The 21,807-nt window shown below is 42.2% G+C and overlaps 1 protein-coding gene across 1 annotated transcript; it reads right to left on the bottom strand.

The window, feature by feature from the left end:
* Positions 1-111: 111 nt before the first annotated feature.
* On the bottom strand, positions 112-21,415 carry ift70 (intraflagellar transport 70). The gene is made up of 19 exons (XM_079519549.1): positions 21,241-21,415; positions 20,909-20,974; positions 19,600-19,809; positions 18,855-18,911; positions 17,033-17,168; positions 16,466-16,570; positions 15,860-15,988; positions 13,488-13,537; positions 12,790-12,942; positions 11,755-11,820; positions 11,410-11,463; positions 11,032-11,097; positions 9,944-10,020; positions 9,167-9,377; positions 6,414-6,485; positions 5,724-5,827; positions 5,160-5,238; positions 3,526-3,655; positions 112-1,115 (listed from the first exon to the last, which is right to left on the bottom strand). Exons 1-19 carry the CDS (start codon positions 21,292-21,294, stop codon positions 979-981), a joined length of 1,956 nt encoding a protein of 651 aa, XP_079375675.1. The 5' UTR covers positions 21,295-21,415; the 3' UTR covers positions 112-978.
* Positions 21,416-21,807: the final 392 nt, after the last annotated feature.

Genomic DNA, 21,807 nt, shown 5'->3' with positions numbered 1-21,807 from the left:
TAGTATGTCATTTTTCATGGTTTTCATCATTTCTCTCTTTTTTTGTCATTGTTGAAAACCATGAAAAACGACACATAGTATGTTTTCATACAAAAACCAAATGTAACACCGTGAAATGCAGTGGTATACGGTAACGATACCGTCACCGTACTGTGACATCTCATACCATTACTGTAATCACTGTGGGTGAGTGCACACGCATGTGCTACAAGTTTAAACGCTGACAAGGTCAGTCTGCTAACCGGGCGTGGATAGGATCTATGACTGTATTTGGAATACATGAAATGTATTTAAGATCACAGACATTCTAGGGCTATTAACTTGTAAACTGAGAATATTCATTTCATCTAATATTCAAACATGTATTCACCAAAACCAACTTACAGTTAGTTGTTTTTTAAATGTATTTGTCTGTGCTCGTGCTCCGGACAAGTGACTTTTGTGCCCGGACAAGTGAATGGGAAATGTACTTGTCCGAAGGACAAGTACATGGGTGAAATCGTCCTTTAAGAACTCTCACAATTTCTGTTTCCAACACCACACTCAAAACACAGCATGGAAGGCTTTTTGGGCAGACTCGAGATAAAACAGCCAGGCTCATTAAAAACTTGAACAATTCATGGAAACATGGAAACCGGACAAACATGTGAAATGTTCTGGGGTTGGAATGCAACAGTATGGCCATATCCTCTCCCAAAACCAAAAGGAAACAGTTATATAATTTATTTTGGAAAACACGCAATTACAGTATGACTGCCAAAGCCGCTCCCCAGCTGTACTAAGATTCAAAATAATGAGCTCCCAGTGTGTGTGTGTCTGAAAATATGCCTGAAAGCAGTCAAGGCCTGCTTGAGATGTAAGAGGGTTTTAATAAATAAAGTGTAAATAGTCACAAATTGATCGCTGTCGGGCGGAAACTGACCAAACTGGCCAACAACATCACAGTGTCCTTCATGCATCTCATGGGATATAACATCATCACTGGTTCCAGCCAATCACCTCGTAGAAGAGGGCTTTGAGCAGGCGTGCCTCGTAGGTGACCGTGTTCTTACCGATGTGGATGCGGTCTTCTTCTAAAGGCTGTTCAATGATGGCTGGCTCCTCCTTACCATACACTATAAGGAAAAGGGACAGAGAGAGACACCTTAACATACACTACTCAGAGAGAGAGAGAGAGGCACGCATATCCATTGACCCAAAGACTTTCAACAAGTGTGCCTTCGTGCACACATAAAATGCCTGTTTTTTGTTTGTTTTTTAATCCTTTTGATAATGGTAGGACATGTACTGTATATCTCTGCTGTTGGGGAGAAACCACCCAACTCCAAAATGTTAATTTTTCAGGAAATGAAAAATCTTTATTTTCAGTAATTGAAGAAAATCGTATCTATCTATAAATGCAACACGTCTCTGTCTGTCTGTCTGTGTGTACGGTTGTAATGCACGTAACTTGAGAACCGTTCGCCCCACCGACTTCAAATTCGACACACGCGTTCCACACCCCCAGAGAGTGCAGTGCATATCTTGAAACATATCTTAATTACGACACCATCAATAGCCAATTAGAGACACGCATACCATACATACATACCACTTTTGATCCAGCCGACCACAGTACTTGCACGCTCTGCTTTCGCAAATAATAACTGCAGGGTGGGGCATGCATTTCCAACTTGCATCGTTCCAAGTAGGCCAGTGCCCAACGGGCACCGCTCTAGAGGCTCTGGACAGGGCCCAAAATAGCCATTTGATCACACCTGATCACCCCTAGATCTCCATATATGGAGCTGGCCTGTTCTGACATCTGCATAGACTCCACATTTAGGCATGCCTGATAAAGAACTCCAAGGGCATTATAAATGGGACATAGACATAATAACTGGGTGGGGCAGCCAAAATTCTCACATGTCTCCCCCCTCCTCTGCTCCCTCTATTGGCTCCCGGTCACTGCCCGCACAGAATACAAAACTCTGATGCTGGCATTCAAAGCAACATACTTTTCATTGGTTCCGAATTTTTATAACCAACACACAGGCGTAGAGGGTGTTCAATAGCATTGATTTATGGAGAAAAAATAAGAAAAAGAAAAGCTGAAAAATTGAGTTAGGTTGGCTGTCTGCCAGACAGCAATGATATGTTACCGTTATGTTTACTTTTTCATGACCAATGTAAATGCCAATCAATCAATCAATCAATCAATCAATATGATTATGTAAACAACATCCAATTCCCCAAATAATACTAATAGGCGGATTTCCAAGAAATTAAACCCAATCATTTGAGTTAACCAGTGACCTTTCCTCTAGCGCCATCCTCAGGCCAAAATGTAAACTTTGCAGTCAGTATCAAAAAAGCTACATTCGATGTATCTATTGTAGACTGCACGATGAGCCACGCTCACGAGGCACCCGAGAAGAAAGAAAGGAAAATATGTTCTTCTCGGGAGGAGAGCTGAGGAAATAATTTGGTAGCCTGTGGAGAATGAGTGACAAGTGGTCTCACACAGGGGTCAGGGCTGAGCTTAACAGCCATGATGACACAATGACTAAATACATACGGCACAGCGCAGGGACCCCCAATTACCAGCGAGGGATCATGACTGATAAATATGTATTATGTAAGTGTGTGTGTGTGTGTGTGTGTGTGTGTGTGTGTGTGTGCGCGTGTGTGTACACAGTATGATTACAAGCAGTTAAAAGACACCAAATTCATGCTTGTTTTGGAAATTTGAGACAAAGCACAGATATTTGGGCAAGTGTATGTGCATGGATGAAAATAAATAAGAATAATCTCACGATTGAAAAAAATGTTAGGTACTAATGTACGATATCCCCCCCAGCACACACACACCCCCCCCCCCCCCCCACACACACACACACACACACACACACACACACACACACACACACACACACACACACACACACACACACACACACACACACACACACACACACACACACACACACACACACACACACACACACACACACACACACTAGTGCTGTGTTTCATAAACAATTTACAATTAGCACCATATGTAGAATAAATTATAATATTTTGGTAGGCATGCAGCCTACCAGTTGAAGAAATTACACATTGATGCTAAAGTCGGCCATACAAGCCCTGATAAAAAAGGATTTTGTAATTTAAAACAAAATGCCCAGACACCAGAGGGTTAACCTTTAGTCTGGCTTTGACCAGACACATAACGTGGATTCACTCACGTCTGCTGATACTGGGGAGGAAGCGTGAGTGAATCCACGTTATCAGTCTGGCGGCACCAATGCCAGGCTAGTTAACCTTTGCTTGTATGAAGTATGTGAGATCATTAGCATTTTCTGGAAGATTGAATATTGCTAGTTTGACCACTCTTTCATCTTAAAATACAGAATAGGCTATGTACAAGTTTACAACAACAGCAGCGCAACGTGTTGGAGGTTGTAGATAGCCTATTTTCAGTGCATGGCATGCTTCCATAGCGTGTGTGTGTGTGTGTGTGTGTGTGTGTGTGTGTGTCCTTACTCTCGCAGTGCTCCAGGAACTGAATGCACTCCTGTATAACGGAGTCTCTCAGCATGATCATGTGCTTGGCCATGTTCTCCAGCAGTGACAGGAAACAGCGCTTTGCGTAGAACCAAGTGTCTGTCCCCAGCTACAGAGAGAGAGAGAGAGAGAGAGAGAGAGAGAGAGAGAGAGAGAGAGAAATGACATGAAAAAGGCTTTATACATTTTATAGTCATAAAGGTTCTGTTAACAAAAGGTCCGGGCGAATTTCCAAAGAATAATGATCTACACTTCTACAAGCTCACAGCTTGTGGATCATCTATTTTTGCTATTCATCACATGAAAAATAATATAGGGTTCAAGTTGTTAAGCTACAGCTACAACCTGGACATGAAATACTGACTATTTTTCTTTTATCTTGAAGGGACACTCCACTGTCAAAAATAGATACCATTGTCTATTCACAGCTTCAGCCACGTGATGCCCTTAGATGTCCGGGGCTGCACGCACGCGCGCCACACTGAGCGGATCAGCGTGCGTCGACCCTTCGCCGAGAGGCGCGGGTAACCCGCTGAGCCCCGCTCGTGATGGGGATTGGGGATTGAAATTATTCCCCATGAACGAGGAATTCCCAGTAAGCGCCGCATGTTATAGGTAAAACAAAATGTACACTATAGCATCTTTGACAAAATAATAACTATGCTATGCAATGTAATGTGCAGGGTTATCTATCTCTGCATGTTGTTTTGCGTGCCGTAACCTAAATGAACGGAATCCAACGGCTCCGTCAAACATAAAACAAGCCATGGTACGGTACGCTTTGGAAAAAGGTTTGTGGTAAATGCCAAACAACAGGCCCTTTAAACTTAAAGTGTGCATACAGCTTAGCTTAACTTTTTTTGTTGGTTTGTTTGTTGTTGTTTTGTTTTGCATCAATACAAGGTGAACAATGCACCAATGCGACATGATGATGATTTGAAGGGAGCATGAGGCCAATGATGTCTGGCACTTTGACCATCTGGTGAGTTTTAACCACGTTCCAATTCCTCACTCTTTATACTGCTCTCACTTTGGCTGCCTCTGCCTTAGTGAGGGGAGTGTGGATGTTTTGGCCAAAACCAGGGTTCACATCCCCGTAGATGGCTTTGTGTGTTCAGCTGGAGCTAAGTGGACTCAGGTGCAGGCGAACTCTGGCAGCTGTTGTGTTTACAATGAGAACAAAAGTCCCGACAGGCATAAGAACTGCCTCTGTTTTGACTCTCACCGGCAGAATAAACATCCCCACAGGCAGAGAGCTCTGTATAGGGCAAGCCGCTTGTCGAAAACATACATGAAATCATCCCACTACCACCAACGCCATCTCTCAGCTTCTCTGCAACGATGCTCACTCCCATTGAACAACAACTTCTCTCCGAGAACTAAGCTTAATTTATACTTCATTGGTGGGCGTCGTGCGCAGAAAATAGCCAATCTTCAAGCTCACACACTGTGAGCTTATAGAGCTGCTATTTTGGCGCATGACACCATTGTACGACGCATAAATTAAACTTCACATGCCGAGTGACCTTGAAGCCACATCAGATGTAAACAAAGTGGAAGCTGTGCCTTCTTTCCAAGAACCTCCAAAAGATAAATTAAATAAAATGGCTGACCTTCTTGTAGTAAGGCTCCAGGCTTTTGATCACGCGGGAGATGCCAAATTCATAGTTCCCCTTGGCACAGTAGAGGGTCCTGAAAGAATGTCACAACTCATAAAACCAAATGTGTCAAACATCCAACCTCATATTTCCAGATTTCATTGTTTTATTTAATTTTCATAAAGCAACCCTATTTTATAGCCTCACAACGCATTGCGACATGAGTGAGATTGTAGATTTGCTATTTTTGAAATATTATATTATTTTATTTAAAAACAATATTAAACAAACAGGTGAGCCAGGTTGAAAGTGTTTAGGTCTCTCTGTGGGTTTTCTACATATTTAACCAATGAAAAGTATTCAAAACAGATTGTGACTAAATAATAACTACATTGGATGGATTAGAACACAGGTTGACACGTCTGACAGCGACAATATCACAATTTAAGTTGGTACACTTTGCAAGCCAGGAAGAAAACTGGCTGCAGCATAATAAAAAGATACTCAATTTGACTGCTATTATTTGATTAATTCTCTTTTTGTAAAATAATGCTTGGTCAAGTTAATTTGGGGACTCACCCGATGACCAGGTTGACTATACAGAGATGGAAGACCTTCTTGTCAGGATCGTCATAGGAGATCTGCTCCTCCTCTTTCTCAATCTTCCTCATCAGCTCTTCTGCCTGACACACACACAGTGGACATGTTAAACACATGGATTAAAGCAAAACATCAAATCTCATGACTGAAAAATGGTGTCCTAATGTGCAATTTGTGAAACAGTGTAAAAGGAGCCGCCACGCTAGCACTGTTTCCTAAACAATCAACACAACATGTAAAATGATGATGTTTTAGTAATATTGTTCCTGGTATTCTACTGTCTACACACTGCCAACCAAGTGAAGAAATCACCTGGTTGGCAGGCTTTAACCTTTGCTATTATGAAATATCCTTCTAGGCCATTAGGGCTTTATGCAAGATGCTTCTGCACACATTTGAACATTTCAAATGCTCTAATCGTAAAACAATAATCGAAACATCTGCGGCACATTGAGAGCTTGTAGATTAGCTACTTTCGCTGTCCAACATGCTTCCATAGACAAGACATGCAGTCTTCTATGGAATCCAAAATGACCCAGTCACAGCGACTGAGAAGTTTAATCCATGTAAATACACTGACACACATTGGATATGTTAAACACACTGACAGTCCCTCCATATGGGCAATGAACAATGTCAATAGTTTGTGCACATCCAATATGAACTGACCTCTTCGTTTTGGCTGGTCATGATGTAGGAAACACACAGGTTGGCCAGAACCACAGCACTGACATTGAGGATCTGGAGAGAGAAAAGACACACGCTTGTATTTAGCACCAGAGAAGGTTCAAACGCAAAGGTGGTTAGGGTAGTGGTTCCAGGGGGTCCCCAGCAAAAGTAGTAAATATAGTATCACAATCATTTGAAGCACTTCATTATCCATTTATGTTGGCCATTTAAAAATAGCGATGTACAAGCTCACAGCATGGCACGCTGTGAGCTTATACTGTAGATATTTTTGAACATTTCAGAAAAATATCGATCGATGTTTGGAACATTTTGAATACCGGTAATTTATTAACAAAATACTTCTCTTCTGGGGGTCCCTGGCACAAAACATTTTCAGATGGGGGTCCGCGGCCAAATACTTTTTAAGCCTAATTTAATCAGTAGTATGACGACATCACATCAAAAAGAACAGATCTACTGTACAAGCTTACAACATGTTGCGATGCTGCTACGCATTGTTTATTTATAGATCTGTTCTTTTTGGCAAGTGACACCCTCACACAATGGAGAATAAATTAAGCTTTAGAGTCCACTCAGGTAATTGTTGTTTCATCAGGGCTTTCTGCAGGTTTCAACAGGTAAATGTACACTCATTATGAGGACCTATTTTATGTCCATACCGGTAAAACAAACAGTATGTAGTATATGAAGGACATGTCCAGTTACAAAATGTTATGTATGGTATCCGGGTAGAAAATATTAGTGGTTATTGGATCCCCATTGGGTTCATTTTGTAATTTTGTTAAAGTGTGATCAATAAAAATGTCCACAAAAAATTAGAAGCCTGCAACCTTTAAGAAGTACCATTAAGCGCATAATCCAAACTATTTAAAAAAAATCTGTCATAATCGTATTTTAAGAGTTTTAAAGACCTACGAAAACCCTGTATAAAGTAAACATGTGACACTCCAATTCTCCAGGTTAATGTCTGTACATTGGTCTCAAATTCTGTATTTGTTGTGGTCTGGATTTTGGAGGAGGAGAAAGAACACAACAGCACAGCAGAAACAAACACCACTCCAACAAGGCAAACAAGCAGGTCTCATGCAAACACAGGAGAGCATGGGCTGTCTCTGGGTCTTGTTACCGAGGGCTTACGCTTGCAGGGACACTCCTGAATGCTACACTGCTCCAGCTAGCGAGCACAGCAATGGAACAAACAAACAAACAAACAAACAAAAAGGCAATCTGTCAACCATTTTATGTCTGGACTTGGAACAGCTGTCCTATCGACTTGCATCATTGAGCATTGAGGTGAAGGACATAGGACACACACGTGTGTGTGTGTGTGTGTGTGAGTGTGTGTGTGTGTGTGTGTGTGTGTGTGTGTGTGTGTGTGTGTGTGTGTACTGTGTACACATTTATGTGTAAACAGCCTCAGTTGGCGGTAACTCACAATTGACATTGGAAAAAATTGGCTTCACCTGATGAAGGCCAACCATGGCCAAAACATTGTGTTTGTCAATGCCAGTGTTATAAAATAAATTAAACACTGTGGAGCAGAACTGTGTGCGGACCTCTCTTTTACAAGTCCCTTCAATAGTAACAAAAAAAAACACTGACTGGTTCAACATACATTAGCACCAATTCTAACATCAACATATTAACGTTATTAAAATGTGTATCTATGACATAGTGGTATAATTACCAACAGAGGGGGTAAAGTGAGAAATTATTATGGCAACAACACAGGAGAAACTTTGATTGTAACTTATTGCCGTAATAAAAGTTCTCAAAGTGGAACTCTTAAGGGTTCCTTTAGTTTAGTTTCGGGGGTTCTAAATGGACCCAGCATTCAAATGCTGGCATTTGAATGCTTCCCCCGCAAAACGTAGTTCACTGCACACAGCACATTCTCAAACTTTAGTCTCCCCTTAAATCTAAAGGTCACTGTCAGAGTTACAGACTTTTGAGGGTCCCCCAAAACTAAACTAGAGGAACCCTTAAGTTAAGACTAAGGCCTGACTCACACCTTCGCAACAGATTGATGTATAGCTGATGCATGAGACTTATTGACTGATGCAAGCTCACAATGCATTTCCAATGGGAGTCACATGGTTTGACACAACATTTGTGTTGTATGAGGGGGAGGGGGGCAGTCGAAACACAGCCGAAAGCCGTACAACACAAATGTTGTGTCAAACCATGTGACTTCCATTGGAAATGCATTGGGGCAAGATGTAAACAAACCCTTTCTTTACATCTAGCATGCATCAATGTTGTATGCTAGATCGAAAGGTGTGAGTGAGGCCTTAGAGTTCCACTTTGAGAACCATTGGTTTAACACACAAAGCAAATTTGTGTTCAGAGTTTGAGGGAGGTCAGCACCCCCTGGTGGACAAATTTTCAGTCAGTTATTCAGTGTGACATACTATAATACATGTGTCTACCTACCTGCACAGACAAACAGCCATAGTTTTACATTGCTTCACGGCACAAGAAAGCATTTATATCCACACACTGTCCTTTTTTTAAATGTTGCCATTTTAAATGTTACCTGCTTTTTTAAATTACAATCAGAGCTGCCCGTCTCTATTTAACCAAACATAACTTTAACTCTGAGAGTGTACGAATGGGACCAAATGGACCCTGTAGTGGTCCATTCGGTTCCATTTGTGACACTGAAGGATCTTACTGTGTGTATTATGCTAAATGTAGTGGGCCCAGAGAAGAACCCACCGCGACCGACTCACGTTATCGTAGTGTTTCTTGACTATGGGCTCGTAGAAGCCGATGGCCTCCTTGTACTTGTTCTCCTGCATGAAGAGGACGTGCGCCACGTTGAGCTTCCAGGTGTCGTGCTCGTCGCAGATCTCCACCGACTTGCGGAAGATCTTCTCCACCATGGGGTAGTTGTCCCTGTTCCAGTAGATCTTGGCCTGGGCCATCAGTACCGGGATGTACCTGGAGACCAGACAAGAGGTTTCATGTATATACAGTAGGTTTAAAGACTGATTTTGATATTGAGCTACCGGTATATTAACTCAACGACTGCCAGATGTATTTCTCGCTGCGTTTAGCTTCTGCCAGGCCTATTCGTTATATCTTACCTTTTCAAGTTGCATTTATCGTTTATTTTTATTATATATATATATATATATATATATATATATATTTTTTTTTTGTATCGCTCCTCCGGTCGATTGTCGACACAGACAGTCGGACACGTGTGCTGTGTTCATGGGGAAAAATCTATTTAGAGCTTGGGTTCTACGTCTGGAAAGAGCATGCCTCACCAAAAAAACACAATCAAGTTCTCAAAAATGTTTTTTTTGTCTTTTCTTTTTTTGCATGATTGTTTATGTACTTTAGGCTGTTGATATTTTAAATATCAACACAGTTCAAGTATTTCTATTTCCACTTGAACACAATTGTGTGTGTGTGTGTGTGTGTGTGTGTGTGTGTGTGTGTGTGTGTGTGTGTGTGTGTGTGTGTGTGTGTGTGTTCGTGCGTGCGTGCATGTCTCTCACTTTTCCAGCATCTGGTCATAATCCTGCAGAGCCTTTTTAAGGCCCTCATTGTCTCGAGCCACCCGGACCTCTTGCACCTTTAAAGGAGATGAGAAAGAACTGCAGTAAATCACACTCGATCCTTTTGCTGATCCTTTCATCACTGAAATGAAATGAAATGATTCCTATATTTACCCAGGGTATCTGGGCTAAGCTCAAGAACTTGTTTCCAGCCAGGCCCTGCTCATAGAACATTTCATCGTAGTGGTTCAATGCCTTGTTCAAGGGCACTTCAGCGGTGGTAATTTTAACGTGTCGGACCGCTGATTCGAACTGGCGACCTTCCGGTATCAAGACCACTCCGCAATCCGTTCGGCCACCGCTGCCACATCGCTGCCACCACTGTCGGGTGGTAACCTTGTCCAAAACTGTTCCCTTTTTACTTTTGGTGAGCCGAATGCGAACGAAAATAAATGCCTGGGTACCGAGGCTACTTTTGGTACAGCTTGCTGTTCCTTTAATGATCTGTATATTGTACAGTAGGTGAGATGTTGTTATTTCCTAGTGTTTGATAGGCTAAAAGTAGACAGCCACAAGAGGGCACCAGAACGAAGGTTTCACATTGAATCACCCTAATGAAACCCTATCAAACCATCTGATATTAAAACCCCATCAAGCGCCACAGGTGGTCCTACGACCCCACTTTGAGAACCACTGACCTATAAGATCATGTGATCATTATTGTGATGATGATAATGATGATGATACTGTATACTGTACAGTATACAGTAATACTCCCATTCACATTTCTGTTAAGCAGCAAGCTTAGCTCTGAATAATTTGACATACAGCAGTCCGCTTCGTTTTCTACACATTTTTCAGCCTAGGTGAAAAGCATTTGGAAATGATGTGAGACAATATTCTGTCTCCAGAGACTAGAGGGAGAAAAGACATGGAGTCATGATGGCTGAAGAACTTTCCTGCACCCTTTGCACATTTCTTGCCACTAAATTTACGTGTGTATTGTGTTGCTTCTATTACTGTTTTTAAGTCACATGCCTGCAACCATTATTGTACTGGGTGGTACATGATTAAAAGCTGAAGCGCACCTGTTTGGCCAGCTTGCGTAGCTGCTCCGTCAGCTTGGCGTTCATCTCGTCGAACTTCCTGAAGGCCTGTTGAACCAAGACAAGACAGGAGGGCAAACATTAGAACCGTACAATGGTACTTTCACAGAACAGAAGGAAACAGGTTCTTCTTCTCAGTTTAACAGATTACTACTCCATTTGGTTCCATTTGTACACTGTCCGAGTAAAATGAACACTCACAATTTTGCAGTGTAGTACTAGTTTTCCATTCAATCAGCTAGTTGATTGCATTCCCACTGCGGCCAGAGAGAATGCTCGATTCAGACTGGCCATAGAGTGAGCAATATTTTGTCATTTATCTATCTAGAACAGAGAACAGAGAGTCATTTGAGAAGTTACCTCTTCTGGCGCTGTCTGGCAAGTCAACATGGCGTCCAGGAACTCATACAGGTACTGAGGATGAAAAAAGAACCAACGTGAGAGCGTTTCAAGTTTTCTATGCTCCACAACAACTCAGAGGCAATTATTGTAAACCATAATGATGAACACATAATTGCTAATTACAATAACATTATTGTGAAATGGACCATTTCTAGATAATGAGACGTAAAATAAATACACATACCGTACTTTAAGTTTATATATTTTCATGACAATACTTTGAACGACTTTAAATACAGGACTATTACTGCATTGTGGTATCGCTACTTTAAAGTTTGTACTTTCACCACTGGTATTACTTACCGGGGAGAGGAACTTGTATGTAAGATGAGCCTTGTCAGCCAACACATCAGCAGCCAGGTCAAAATACTGAGAGAGAGAGTGAGAGAGTGAGAGAGTGAGAGACAGACAGACAGACAGACAGACAGACATAACTTTAGATTTATTAGTCAGTATTAGTATTGCAACGAATGATATATAACAACTGAATTTAAACAAAAATAAACTAAATAAATAACTCATGACAAATATAATAAGCCGACAAACATTAGACACAATCTAAAGTGATCTCTTTCCGCATTACATCTCTTCTCAGTCTATTCTTAAAACCAACTCTGCTGGTGATTAAAACTAAATATAGACAGACAGAGTGACTCAAGCCAACAGTGTCATTAATACCATTTTAATGAAATGGTCTCTGTGGTGTGTGAGCAGGGGGGGGGGGGGGGGGGGGGCATGCTGGGTGCTACTTTTTCATTAAGGCTCGCACCACGTTGGAGAGGGTGGGTGAGATCCTGCCTCCTAATGCCAAACAATTACAAACCCACACCGGCAGAAACACTCATTAAACAGACCAGCGGTGCGTTCTCATGGCTGTGCATAATTAGTTACATGGAGAAAGGCATCATGAGCCAGGCAAGACTGAAGCTGTACAACGTTGCTGTTGCCGGGAAGAAACCTCCATATGCTAACGTTTTGTGGGTTTTTTTTGTGCGTGTGTGTGGGTTTTTTTCTGGTACATTAACGCACTACTTCATCAGATACGGAAGCTCAAAACGCTTGTAGATCTGCTGTTTGCCGTTTGAATCCTAAAAACAATTCTAAAAACTCACTTGATATTGGATTTTCTTTTGTGCAATTGTCTGCTCCACTTCAACTTAATTGTCCCCAATGTTTTGCAGTTTTACCAGTGTTGTAGACAGGGTCTTCTGAACCTTCGATGAACCATGTCACACTTATGTGATGTGTACAGTACATTCTGGAAGGTTTTGAATGCCATTAAATTGCATACTTGCAGTAGAGGAGCACATTAATTTTATGGTGTTCTTTTTTTTTTACCTCATACTTGCAGTAGAGGAGCAGCAGGTTGCCGAAGGTGACCGGGGGGAAGGGGACCTGCTGGAGGAGGAAGGCCAGCTTCTCAAACCCCTCTGTGGGCTTCTTGTCCATGTTCATCAGAGCCTGGTTGTGGAGGGTCACCGCGTCCAGCTCCTATGGCAGGAACACACACACACACACACACACACACACACACACACACACACACACACACACACACACACACACACACACACACACACACACACACACACACACACACACACACACACACACACACACACACACACACACACACACACACACAGTCCAATTGGTGTCTGCCATCAGCATGAATGTAATGCAAATTGTAAAGCACTTTGGACAAAGGTTCTATATAACCAGTTGTTCATTTAAATAAATATTTAAAAAAAGAATAGCGATGACGTATTAATTATGAGCATCACTTTCACCATTTTTGACAATATAAAGTTTAAAATAGAGCATAAGGGTTCATGGCTTCCCTGCTTGCGAGTGTTTTGTGTTGTGTATGAGGTTGTGTTTGTGTTGTGTATGAGGTTGTGTTTGTGTTGTGTATGAGGTTGTGTTTGTGTTGTGTATGAGGTGGGCTGCAGAAGAATGGACCTTGATCAAGCTGACAACAAACTTGCGCACGCACACACAATAATGTAAAAACTATTGGGAGATGGCAGACATACCTCTTCCGATCTAGGAGGCATGTCGGTCAAGGCATCCTGTGCACCTTCCACTGGAGGAATCCACATAAAATAAACAAATACATAAATAAAGAATTGCGGTTAACATTCAGTTAACATGTTTCCATTTCTGTTGTTCATTGTTTGCATAAATGCATATTCTGGGTGACAAATGGATGTTGTTTCTTTTGACTTATTCTATTGATGGTATTACTGCACTCCCTACTCCTGGCTCCCTGATATTACACCCTGAATTCAAACCACTGCTTCTCATTCCAACTCGCTGGGCACGTCGGCTACATGCTAATGTATCTTCTACGTTGTCTCTGTCGGCTGAAGGATTCAAATTCAAAAGTAGCTGCACGCCATGTTTCGAGCTTGTGGAACTTTTGATGCTTTTGTGTGACGCTGTAGTATGATCAAGTAAGCAGTAGGGCATTCATTTACGAAAAAACACAAAAAGCTAGAATAAGGTTTCTGCCCGACAGCAACGATATAGGCTAATAAGACGTAAAGCCACTAAGCGGCCCACTCAAAACTCAGCACACAATGCTGTGTTCCCGTTTTTCTTTTTCTTTCAACAACTCACAGCAATGAACCACCACATTTACACACTGACATAAAGTGAGTGGGAGTCGGCGCCAAGTTCTGTCTCTGGGGCTTTGGAATATCCGTCTCATCCTCCCACCCTTGATGAGAGAGAAGAACACAAGTGGAGCAGGGAAATCCTGCCCTTATGGTTCTGGCAGCATAATGTGGGCATGAGACTACCCTCTGCGCCGGAGCGTGATCTTGCACTATTTGTAAGCGCCGTCTGCCTAATAATATGTTGATGGAGATATGAGAAAGGGTGGTGCGTGTGAGTGTGTACACAGGAAAGTCCTGTACCGTATGTTCATTAACCATTTGTAAGTTAAAATAACGTCTACTGTGTAGCGTAAGGTAGTAACACCTGTATGGTTTTTTTTGTGACCAACTTTTTATTTTATTTTTTAAAAGAACAGCAGTTCAACAGCACAACAGCACAATACATGTTTCTTTCTTTTCTTCTTCTTGCAAAGCAAATAAACCTGTCTGTTTTTGAGATAAAAGGGAGTCTGGAGTCTTTCCGTGTGGGTGCTCACTCGACCGTCCCACCCCTTCCATCTCCTCTCTTGTTTACTTGTTTTGATCCTGAAGTCTCTCGTCACTCTTTCCTCCACTCCCCTCTCAGAGCTTCCCTCCAATTATTTTTGTTAGACTGAAGTCCTAATAAGCGATTTGTGAAACAGTGTGAAAGAAGCCCCAACACAATAGCGCTGTGTTTAATAAACTATTAACACAATACGAAGAATGCAAACTTAAAATTTACCAAATTGGTACCCTTGAGTCGTTTTAAAACTTTGGTGAGCATACAGACCCCCACAATATGTAACTGTTTTTAGATTTGTCTTAGCTTGTAAACCTATGTAATTCACATTTATACCTTGTTTTTCTTCTCCTGATCTTCTGATGTATTGTGATGTTTTTTTTCTATATGATATTGTATTACTCGACGACACTGAAAATGAGTTTGATTACTCAGTGTAATTTCGAGAATAAACAAAACTTGAATGAATGTTTTAGTAATATTGTTCCTGCTGTTCTACATACTGCCAACCATGTGAATGAATCACATACTGCTTTAAACTTTGCTTTTATGAAATATCCTAGTTTTATGGAAAATGCTTCTAAACATATTTATTTTATTTATACGTTTATTTAACAGGGACAATACAAAAAACAATGTATCAAGTTGTAAAAACATGAAACCGTTGCATTGTATATAGGGTTTGTAGCCAAGGCTAATTTGCAACCCCAGTCCCTGGTTAGGCCTTTCTATACAGCAGCTATACATCTACCTAAAACAATCTATTACAACTACACATCTACCTAATATGATAGACCACTTCAAATGCTCTAATCTTTAAAATAAATAACCAAAAATAGTCTGTCTATAAGCTCTCAAGGTGTCGCAGACACATTGATAGACCCATAGAAGAGATGCTGGCTTCTCTGGAATCCAAATGACGGTTGTGGCGACTTTAATCCATGCGCTCTGTCTCAATTTCTTCCATCTGTCATTCACCTTGCTTCTCTTATGCATGCACCTATGCATGTCTCTCTGTTTTTCTCATCTCCACTAGTATTTTCTCTCTGAGCTGCCCTCTGTGGATGGTGTGTGTTTGTCTGTGGTCTCACAGTTTATCAGCTGGTACTGTGTGGATGGTGTGTGTCTGTCTGTGTTCTCACAGTTTATCAGCTGGTACTGTGAGGATGGTGTGTGTCTGTCTGTGTTCTCACAGTTTTTCAGCTGGTACTGTGTGGATGGTGTGTGTGTGTCTGTGTTCTCTCACAGTTTTTCAGCTGGTACTGGATGGCCGCCTTGAGGTTGAAGCTCTCCACCAGCGCCGTCTCGTGCAGCACCAGGGTGTTGCCCACACTGCGCACGTCGATGCCGTCCGTGGTCACGCCCACGTTCAGTTCTGTGGACAGACGGACAAACGCACCACAAGACAAAACATTAAGTCTGTGTATCTAAATGGTAAATATAAATGGTGCATTTATATAGCGCCTTTATCCAAGGCGCTTTACATAGATTGTGCATCAATTCACCCATTCACACACACATTCATACACCGATGGCGGCAGAAACCATGCAAGGCACTAGCCAGCACATCGGGAGCAATTTGGGGTTCAGTGTCTTGCTCAAGGACACTTCGACACTAACTCTGGGGGAGCCCGGGTTCGAACAGGCAACCTTGCGGTTGCCATCCAGCCACTCTACCCCTGAGCCACCACCGCCCTAACCCTAACCCACGTTCGGTTATGGCCCACCATAGTAAAATAACTTTGTAACCACCTCTACGATGTGTGTCTATGTGTCACAACCCTAGCCCTAAATAAGTAAATACTTTTTTATCCAATCAGATACCTCATATCATCATATAGGCGAGTTGTACCTGGATGCTCTCGGATGCCTCTCTCTATGATCTCTCCTATGTACTTCATGGCCTGAGCATAGTTCTTCATGCTGTAGTAGCACAGACCTATGTTGTAGGACAGGTCTGACAGACACACAGCAACAATACAACACACAGGAGGAAAGAAAAGAAAAAGAGAATGGAAGAGAGGAGAGAAATATGAATGCACATTGATGAGGCTTGTGGTGTGTGTGTGTGTGTGTGTGTGTGTGTGTGTGTGCGTGCGTGCGTGCGTGCATGCATGCGTGCGTGCGTGCATGCGTGCGTGCGTGCGTGCGTGCGTGCGTGCATATTCCTATACTTGTGTAGAGTAGAATTTGAGAAATAGACATTGTGAGGACAATAATTCACAAGAGAATTGATTCCGGTTGGGGGTTAGGATTAGACAGAGGTTAGAGTTACGCCCGATTGCGTGTTGCTGCCCCCAAAATAGTAGATCTCTCTCTGTGTGTGTGTGTGTGTGTGTGTGTGTGTGTGTGTGTGTGTGCGTGCGTGCGTGCGTGCATGCGTGCATGCGTGCGTGCGTGCGTGCGTGCGTGCGTGTACCTGGCTGGTAGCCCAGCACCTGCATGGCGGACATGAACCTCTTGCAAGCCTCGTCATATTCTCCCTCCTGGTAGAGCAGACAGCCCAGGTCCACGTCATAGTCTGGGTCCTCCTGGGGGAGCTGCTCCACCAAGGTCTGTACAGGACGCACGTACGCACACACGCGCGCACGCACACACACAAAATTATACAACCGAGCTGTATAATACCATCCTTTATCACTTTATATATACCAATACATATACCAATATATTCCTAAAATACCATATCGTTGCTGACGGGTGGAACCTTGTATGTCCAAAACCGTTACTTTGTATTAGAATTATTTGAAAAACATTTAAAATAGTGATGTGATGTGTTGTGAGCTTGTAGATCTGCTATTGTCACTAGTTCTGTGCGACACTGTGCGACGCCATTGATTTACGATAAAACAAACAAACATAAAAAGTAATAATAATACGGAGGAGATACAATGTTTCTGCCCGACAGCAACGATATCTACAAGCTCAGCTATGCTGCCACGTGGTGACGTCATTTATGACAGAGCAGCTTCTGACAGACTAATTTATGATGTTCAACAATACACATTCATTGTATTTATGCTGCATTGTATGCTTCTGACCTGTAGATTCTCAGTCCCAAAGAAGGTTCACATTCTGCTGTGAAATGGAATCTAAAATACGTGTTTATCTATGCAGATGCTGTTATTGACGATATTCATTCATTCATCTTGCAGCCATCTTGCATGGACAAAGACATGTTATGAGCTACTTCCTGTCAAGAAATTCTGTGCAGGTTATTTTTTGAGTGGTGTAAACCACTCCTACAACTGGCTTTGTTAGTCTGTCTGTCTGTGCACAAAAAATGAGCATGGTTGATGCTGATTGGTTGATGCTGATTTCATTACGTCAGACCACAGCTGATCAGGCTATATAATACCTTACACCACTCAGTTCACACGGGTGTGATTTTTTCTAAGTGTCAGAGTTTGGGAATGCTTGTTGGATATCAGTCAACACCTTTGCACATAATTCAGGAGGCAGCAGGAGGTTTCTTTACTAAAAACGAGTGCTTCCAAAGTCCAATACTCAAAAATCACCTGCAAGGAATGTCTTGACAGGAAGTCTACAGTGGATTTTTACAAACAAACACTTTGCAGATAGAAAGAGGATAATTCAAGCTTTTCGCACAGCTGTAATGTTGGTGAGTTTGATGTTGTTTAATACAATCAGACTTTTCTGTTTGGATGAATGGGCTGTCAATGGGAAGTTGCACCTAGTTAGCACCTTGCTGACAAGATGGCAGCCGTGTGCATATCGTCAATTGGGAGAGCTGCCTTGTCTAGTGGGGTGTGGTTCCTGAAGAGCTGATTACATTATGGGGAACATCTTGGGTGGATTGCTAGTACATTGGGGTTGGTTGGTTCATTACTTGGGTGGAGTCTGTAGTCTATATAGCCTAAATGCTAAATGGGGAATGGTTCAGTTGAGTGTAGGCTGCCATGGGGAGAGGTTGACACCTGTACCTCTCCTATAAGTTAGGCTATATTGTTTGAGTTGCCTTTTCTTTAGTTGTCCAGTTTTTCATTTATGTTACCCAGGGCTGCATAGCTTGCCCCCTGGTCGATTCCTATCATGTTAAGTTTTTTTGTTCACTGACTTTTAAGATGATCTACAATCCCACTTGGTAACATACTTGGTGTACGACCAAGTATAAAATAGGGCCTAAGTTGTTAATAGTTTTTTTTTAAATAATTGATTAAATCGATTAGTTGAATTAACTGTTGCACACCCAATAAATACTGGAGAAGAAGTATAGTTACCTTGGCTCCAGAGTATTCCTCTTCACCGTATTGGATCGCTGCTTGCAACTTAATCATCTGTGTGGGATAGAAAGAGGAAGAACAGGAAGTGAACACAGTGGACTGAGCGCTAGCTGCTTTCATCCAACATGAACATTCAAGCCCAACAACTCCTGCATGGTTGCTGTAAGAGAGTCAACGTGTTTGAGGACAAATAAAAGCATCTCAATATTTTAACTGTTTTTTGAGTGGTGTAAACCACTCCTACAACTGGCTTTGTTTGTGCAGAAAAAATGAGCATGGTTGCTATGTTCACCCTGTTCACCCGGGTGTGATTTTTGAGTGGTGTAAACCACTCCTACAACTGGCTTTGTTTTTGAGTGGTGTAAACCACTCCTACAACTGGCTTTGTTTGTGCAGAAAAAATGAGCATGGTTGCTATGTTCACCCTGTTCACCCGGGTGTGATTTAATTACGTCAGACATGATTTCATTACGTCAGACAGGCTATATTACACCACTCAGTTCACACGGGTGTGATTTTTATTTCTATATTAACGGCCTACTTGATCATACTACAGTATCACACAAAAGCATAAAAAGTAGCAGATCTGAAAGCTCGAAGCGCGGCGTGAAGCGTTTTGAGCCCTTGCTAAAAAAAAGGCACAATAATGCCTTTGACCACCCTGTATGCATGTGTGTGTGCACTGTATGTTTGCGTGTCTGCCGTGTGTGGCGGTGAGTAGAGTATGCGCGTGCGGTTGGACCTTGGTGTGCGTGCTGGGGTTGTCGAGCAGGAATGTGGCCTTCATGGCCTCGGGGTAAGCGCAGGCTTTGTACAGGGACTGGGCGTAGTGCATCCTGTACTCCTCCACCTCCGGGTGCAGCTGGGTGAGCTGCTCGTAGCACTCGGCTGCGCTGGCGTAGTCCTGGACGTGGTAGTAGCAGTAGCCCAGGAGAGAGAGGGCCGCCCTGGACTGGAGGACATGATATGATTACAAATGTATTTTAGGCTTCGTGAACAAAATTTGCACAGGGCAGGTATATATCTGAAAAATCTTCATATCATTTCCAAATATTGTCAAAAATAGCATCATATAAGATGCTATTTTTTGGCAATGTTTGGAAATAATGGAAATAATTATGCAAAAAAGAATTGCGATTATCTCAATTTAATAAGCGATTATGTAATTAATAATCGTGACAGGCCTAGAAGAAATATGGATAATAATATTAACTGCATAGTATTAATGTGGTAGAATGGTAATATGTTGCCTGGTGTCCAGTCACTAGAGCTCTCCCCTTTGGGCCACAAAGTCATGGGTTTGATCCCGGGCACCGGCACCAACTCGGTGCATAAGTAGTACGGCTTGGGTGCGGCAAGTACTGGGAGCTGATGGTAGGTGTGTGTGGTGCTCCACCTCAGCAATCCCTCTCCAGGGGTCTAGCTCTAGGGCATTGGAACGGGGATAAACTCCTGTGTTCCTGGCTTGGCTGATAGACAGACGATAAAGGCTCATTCATAGTCTGGATTTTCGGTGGTGAGGTGACCACCGAACTACAACATGACGCCACGGGCCGCGGTGAAGAGCAAACCACCACCACCGCCCCAGCCCTTCTCTCTGTTTTTACTCACCACCGCTCAACATTATTTCAGCTCCGGAGGTCACCTCACCACCGGAGTGGTGGTCACCTCACCACCGAAAATCCAGACTATGAATGAGCCTTAAGCCTCTCGGACCAACTTCCGTACCTACTCACTTACGTAGTATGGTATACAAACTAGACTCCAACATAACAATAAAGTGATGGTACATTCTAATTGTCTTAGCCGGGTTACCACTCCCCCCAGGAATGAAATGTTTTCATTGCATGTATTACATGTACACATTGATAGATGCCCTCCCAGCCATTCTGGGGCTGTCTAATGCAAAGCCAAAACAAGTCAGGTAGCCAGCTCACTATACCATGGCACTGCAGTGCACTGCATGTGAGCTGGCTACCTGAATTATTGATGGAGCTCTATAATTATTAATGACAGACAATAGAAAATAATAGTCCATATCCCCTACTTACTTTCATATGCTTCTGCAATTCATTGCTTAGAATGTTAATGGCATCGCCATACTGACCATCTTTAATCTGAAATGAGAAAACAGTCAAATCCTCCATGTTCATTTAAATGTACCCCCGTAAGGCTGTAACTCGAGGACTCTCAGTTCAGAGTTAAACTAAAACTTAGCATTATAGTGTGAACATAATTAAACATTAGAACACTTATACAATGTCTAAACAAATGTAATTCGAGTGGGACCGTTATAACGCGTCATAATTTGTACTATGTTGCAGTGATGTGAATGCTAACATGCAGCATGCTAACGATAATAAGTTAAACAAACATCACCAACCATTTTGTAGATGGTGGCTGTATACTCGCCATCCTTTATAACTGTTGACGCCATGGTTTGGAATCGTTACTGAATAATCTGAAGTGTTGTGTTCATTATTGTCCGACATCAACACAAATAGCATGTTAGTTCATGTCTGTCAGCAGCCAACAGCGGAGACTCTGGACGCACAGGAAGTGTTACCATAGCAACAAACAACCCCAGACCGGAACAATGCAGTCTTGTGACTGACAGGTACAACAACCAATGAATTAATTGCACTTTCTTTCTTTCTTTCTTTCTTTCTTTCTTTCTTTCTTTCTTTCTTTCTTTCTTTCTTTCTTTCTTTCTTTCTTTCTTTCTTTCTTCCTTCCCCCCCTCCCTTCCTCCCTCCCTCTTTCTTTCTTTCTTTCTTTCTTTCTTTCTTTCTTTCTTTCTTTCTTTCTTCCTTCCCCCCCTCCCTTCCTCCCTCCTTTCTTTCTTTCTTTCTTTCTTTCTTCCTTCCCCCCCTCCCTTCCTCCCTCCTTTCTTTCTTTCTTTCTTTCTTTCTTTCTTTCTTTCTTTCTTTCTTTCTTTCTTTCTTTCTTT

The sequence above is a fragment of the Electrona antarctica genome (genome assembly GCF_951216825.1).
Source record: "Electrona antarctica genome assembly, chromosome: 14".
Lineage (NCBI taxonomy): Eukaryota > Metazoa > Chordata > Actinopteri > Myctophiformes > Myctophidae > Electrona > Electrona antarctica.
The sequence above is the reverse complement of the archived record's forward strand: the minus strand, read 5'-3'. Positions and strand labels throughout refer to the sequence as shown.

Bases quoted from the DNA above. Each gene is read 5' to 3' on its own strand.
- ift70 (XM_079519549.1), bottom strand. From the start codon at position 21,294: ATGGCGTCAACAGTTATAAAGGATGGCGAGTATACAGCCACCATCTAC. The intron at 20,975-21,240 runs GTTGGTGATGTT...TTCTCATTTCAG, and splicing joins CAGCCACCATCTACAAAATG to ATTAAAGATGGTCAGTATGG. The intron at 5,828-6,413 runs GTCAGTTCATAT...TGTGTGTGTCAG, and splicing joins TGACCAGCCAAAACGAAGAG to GCAGAAGAGCTGATGAGGAA.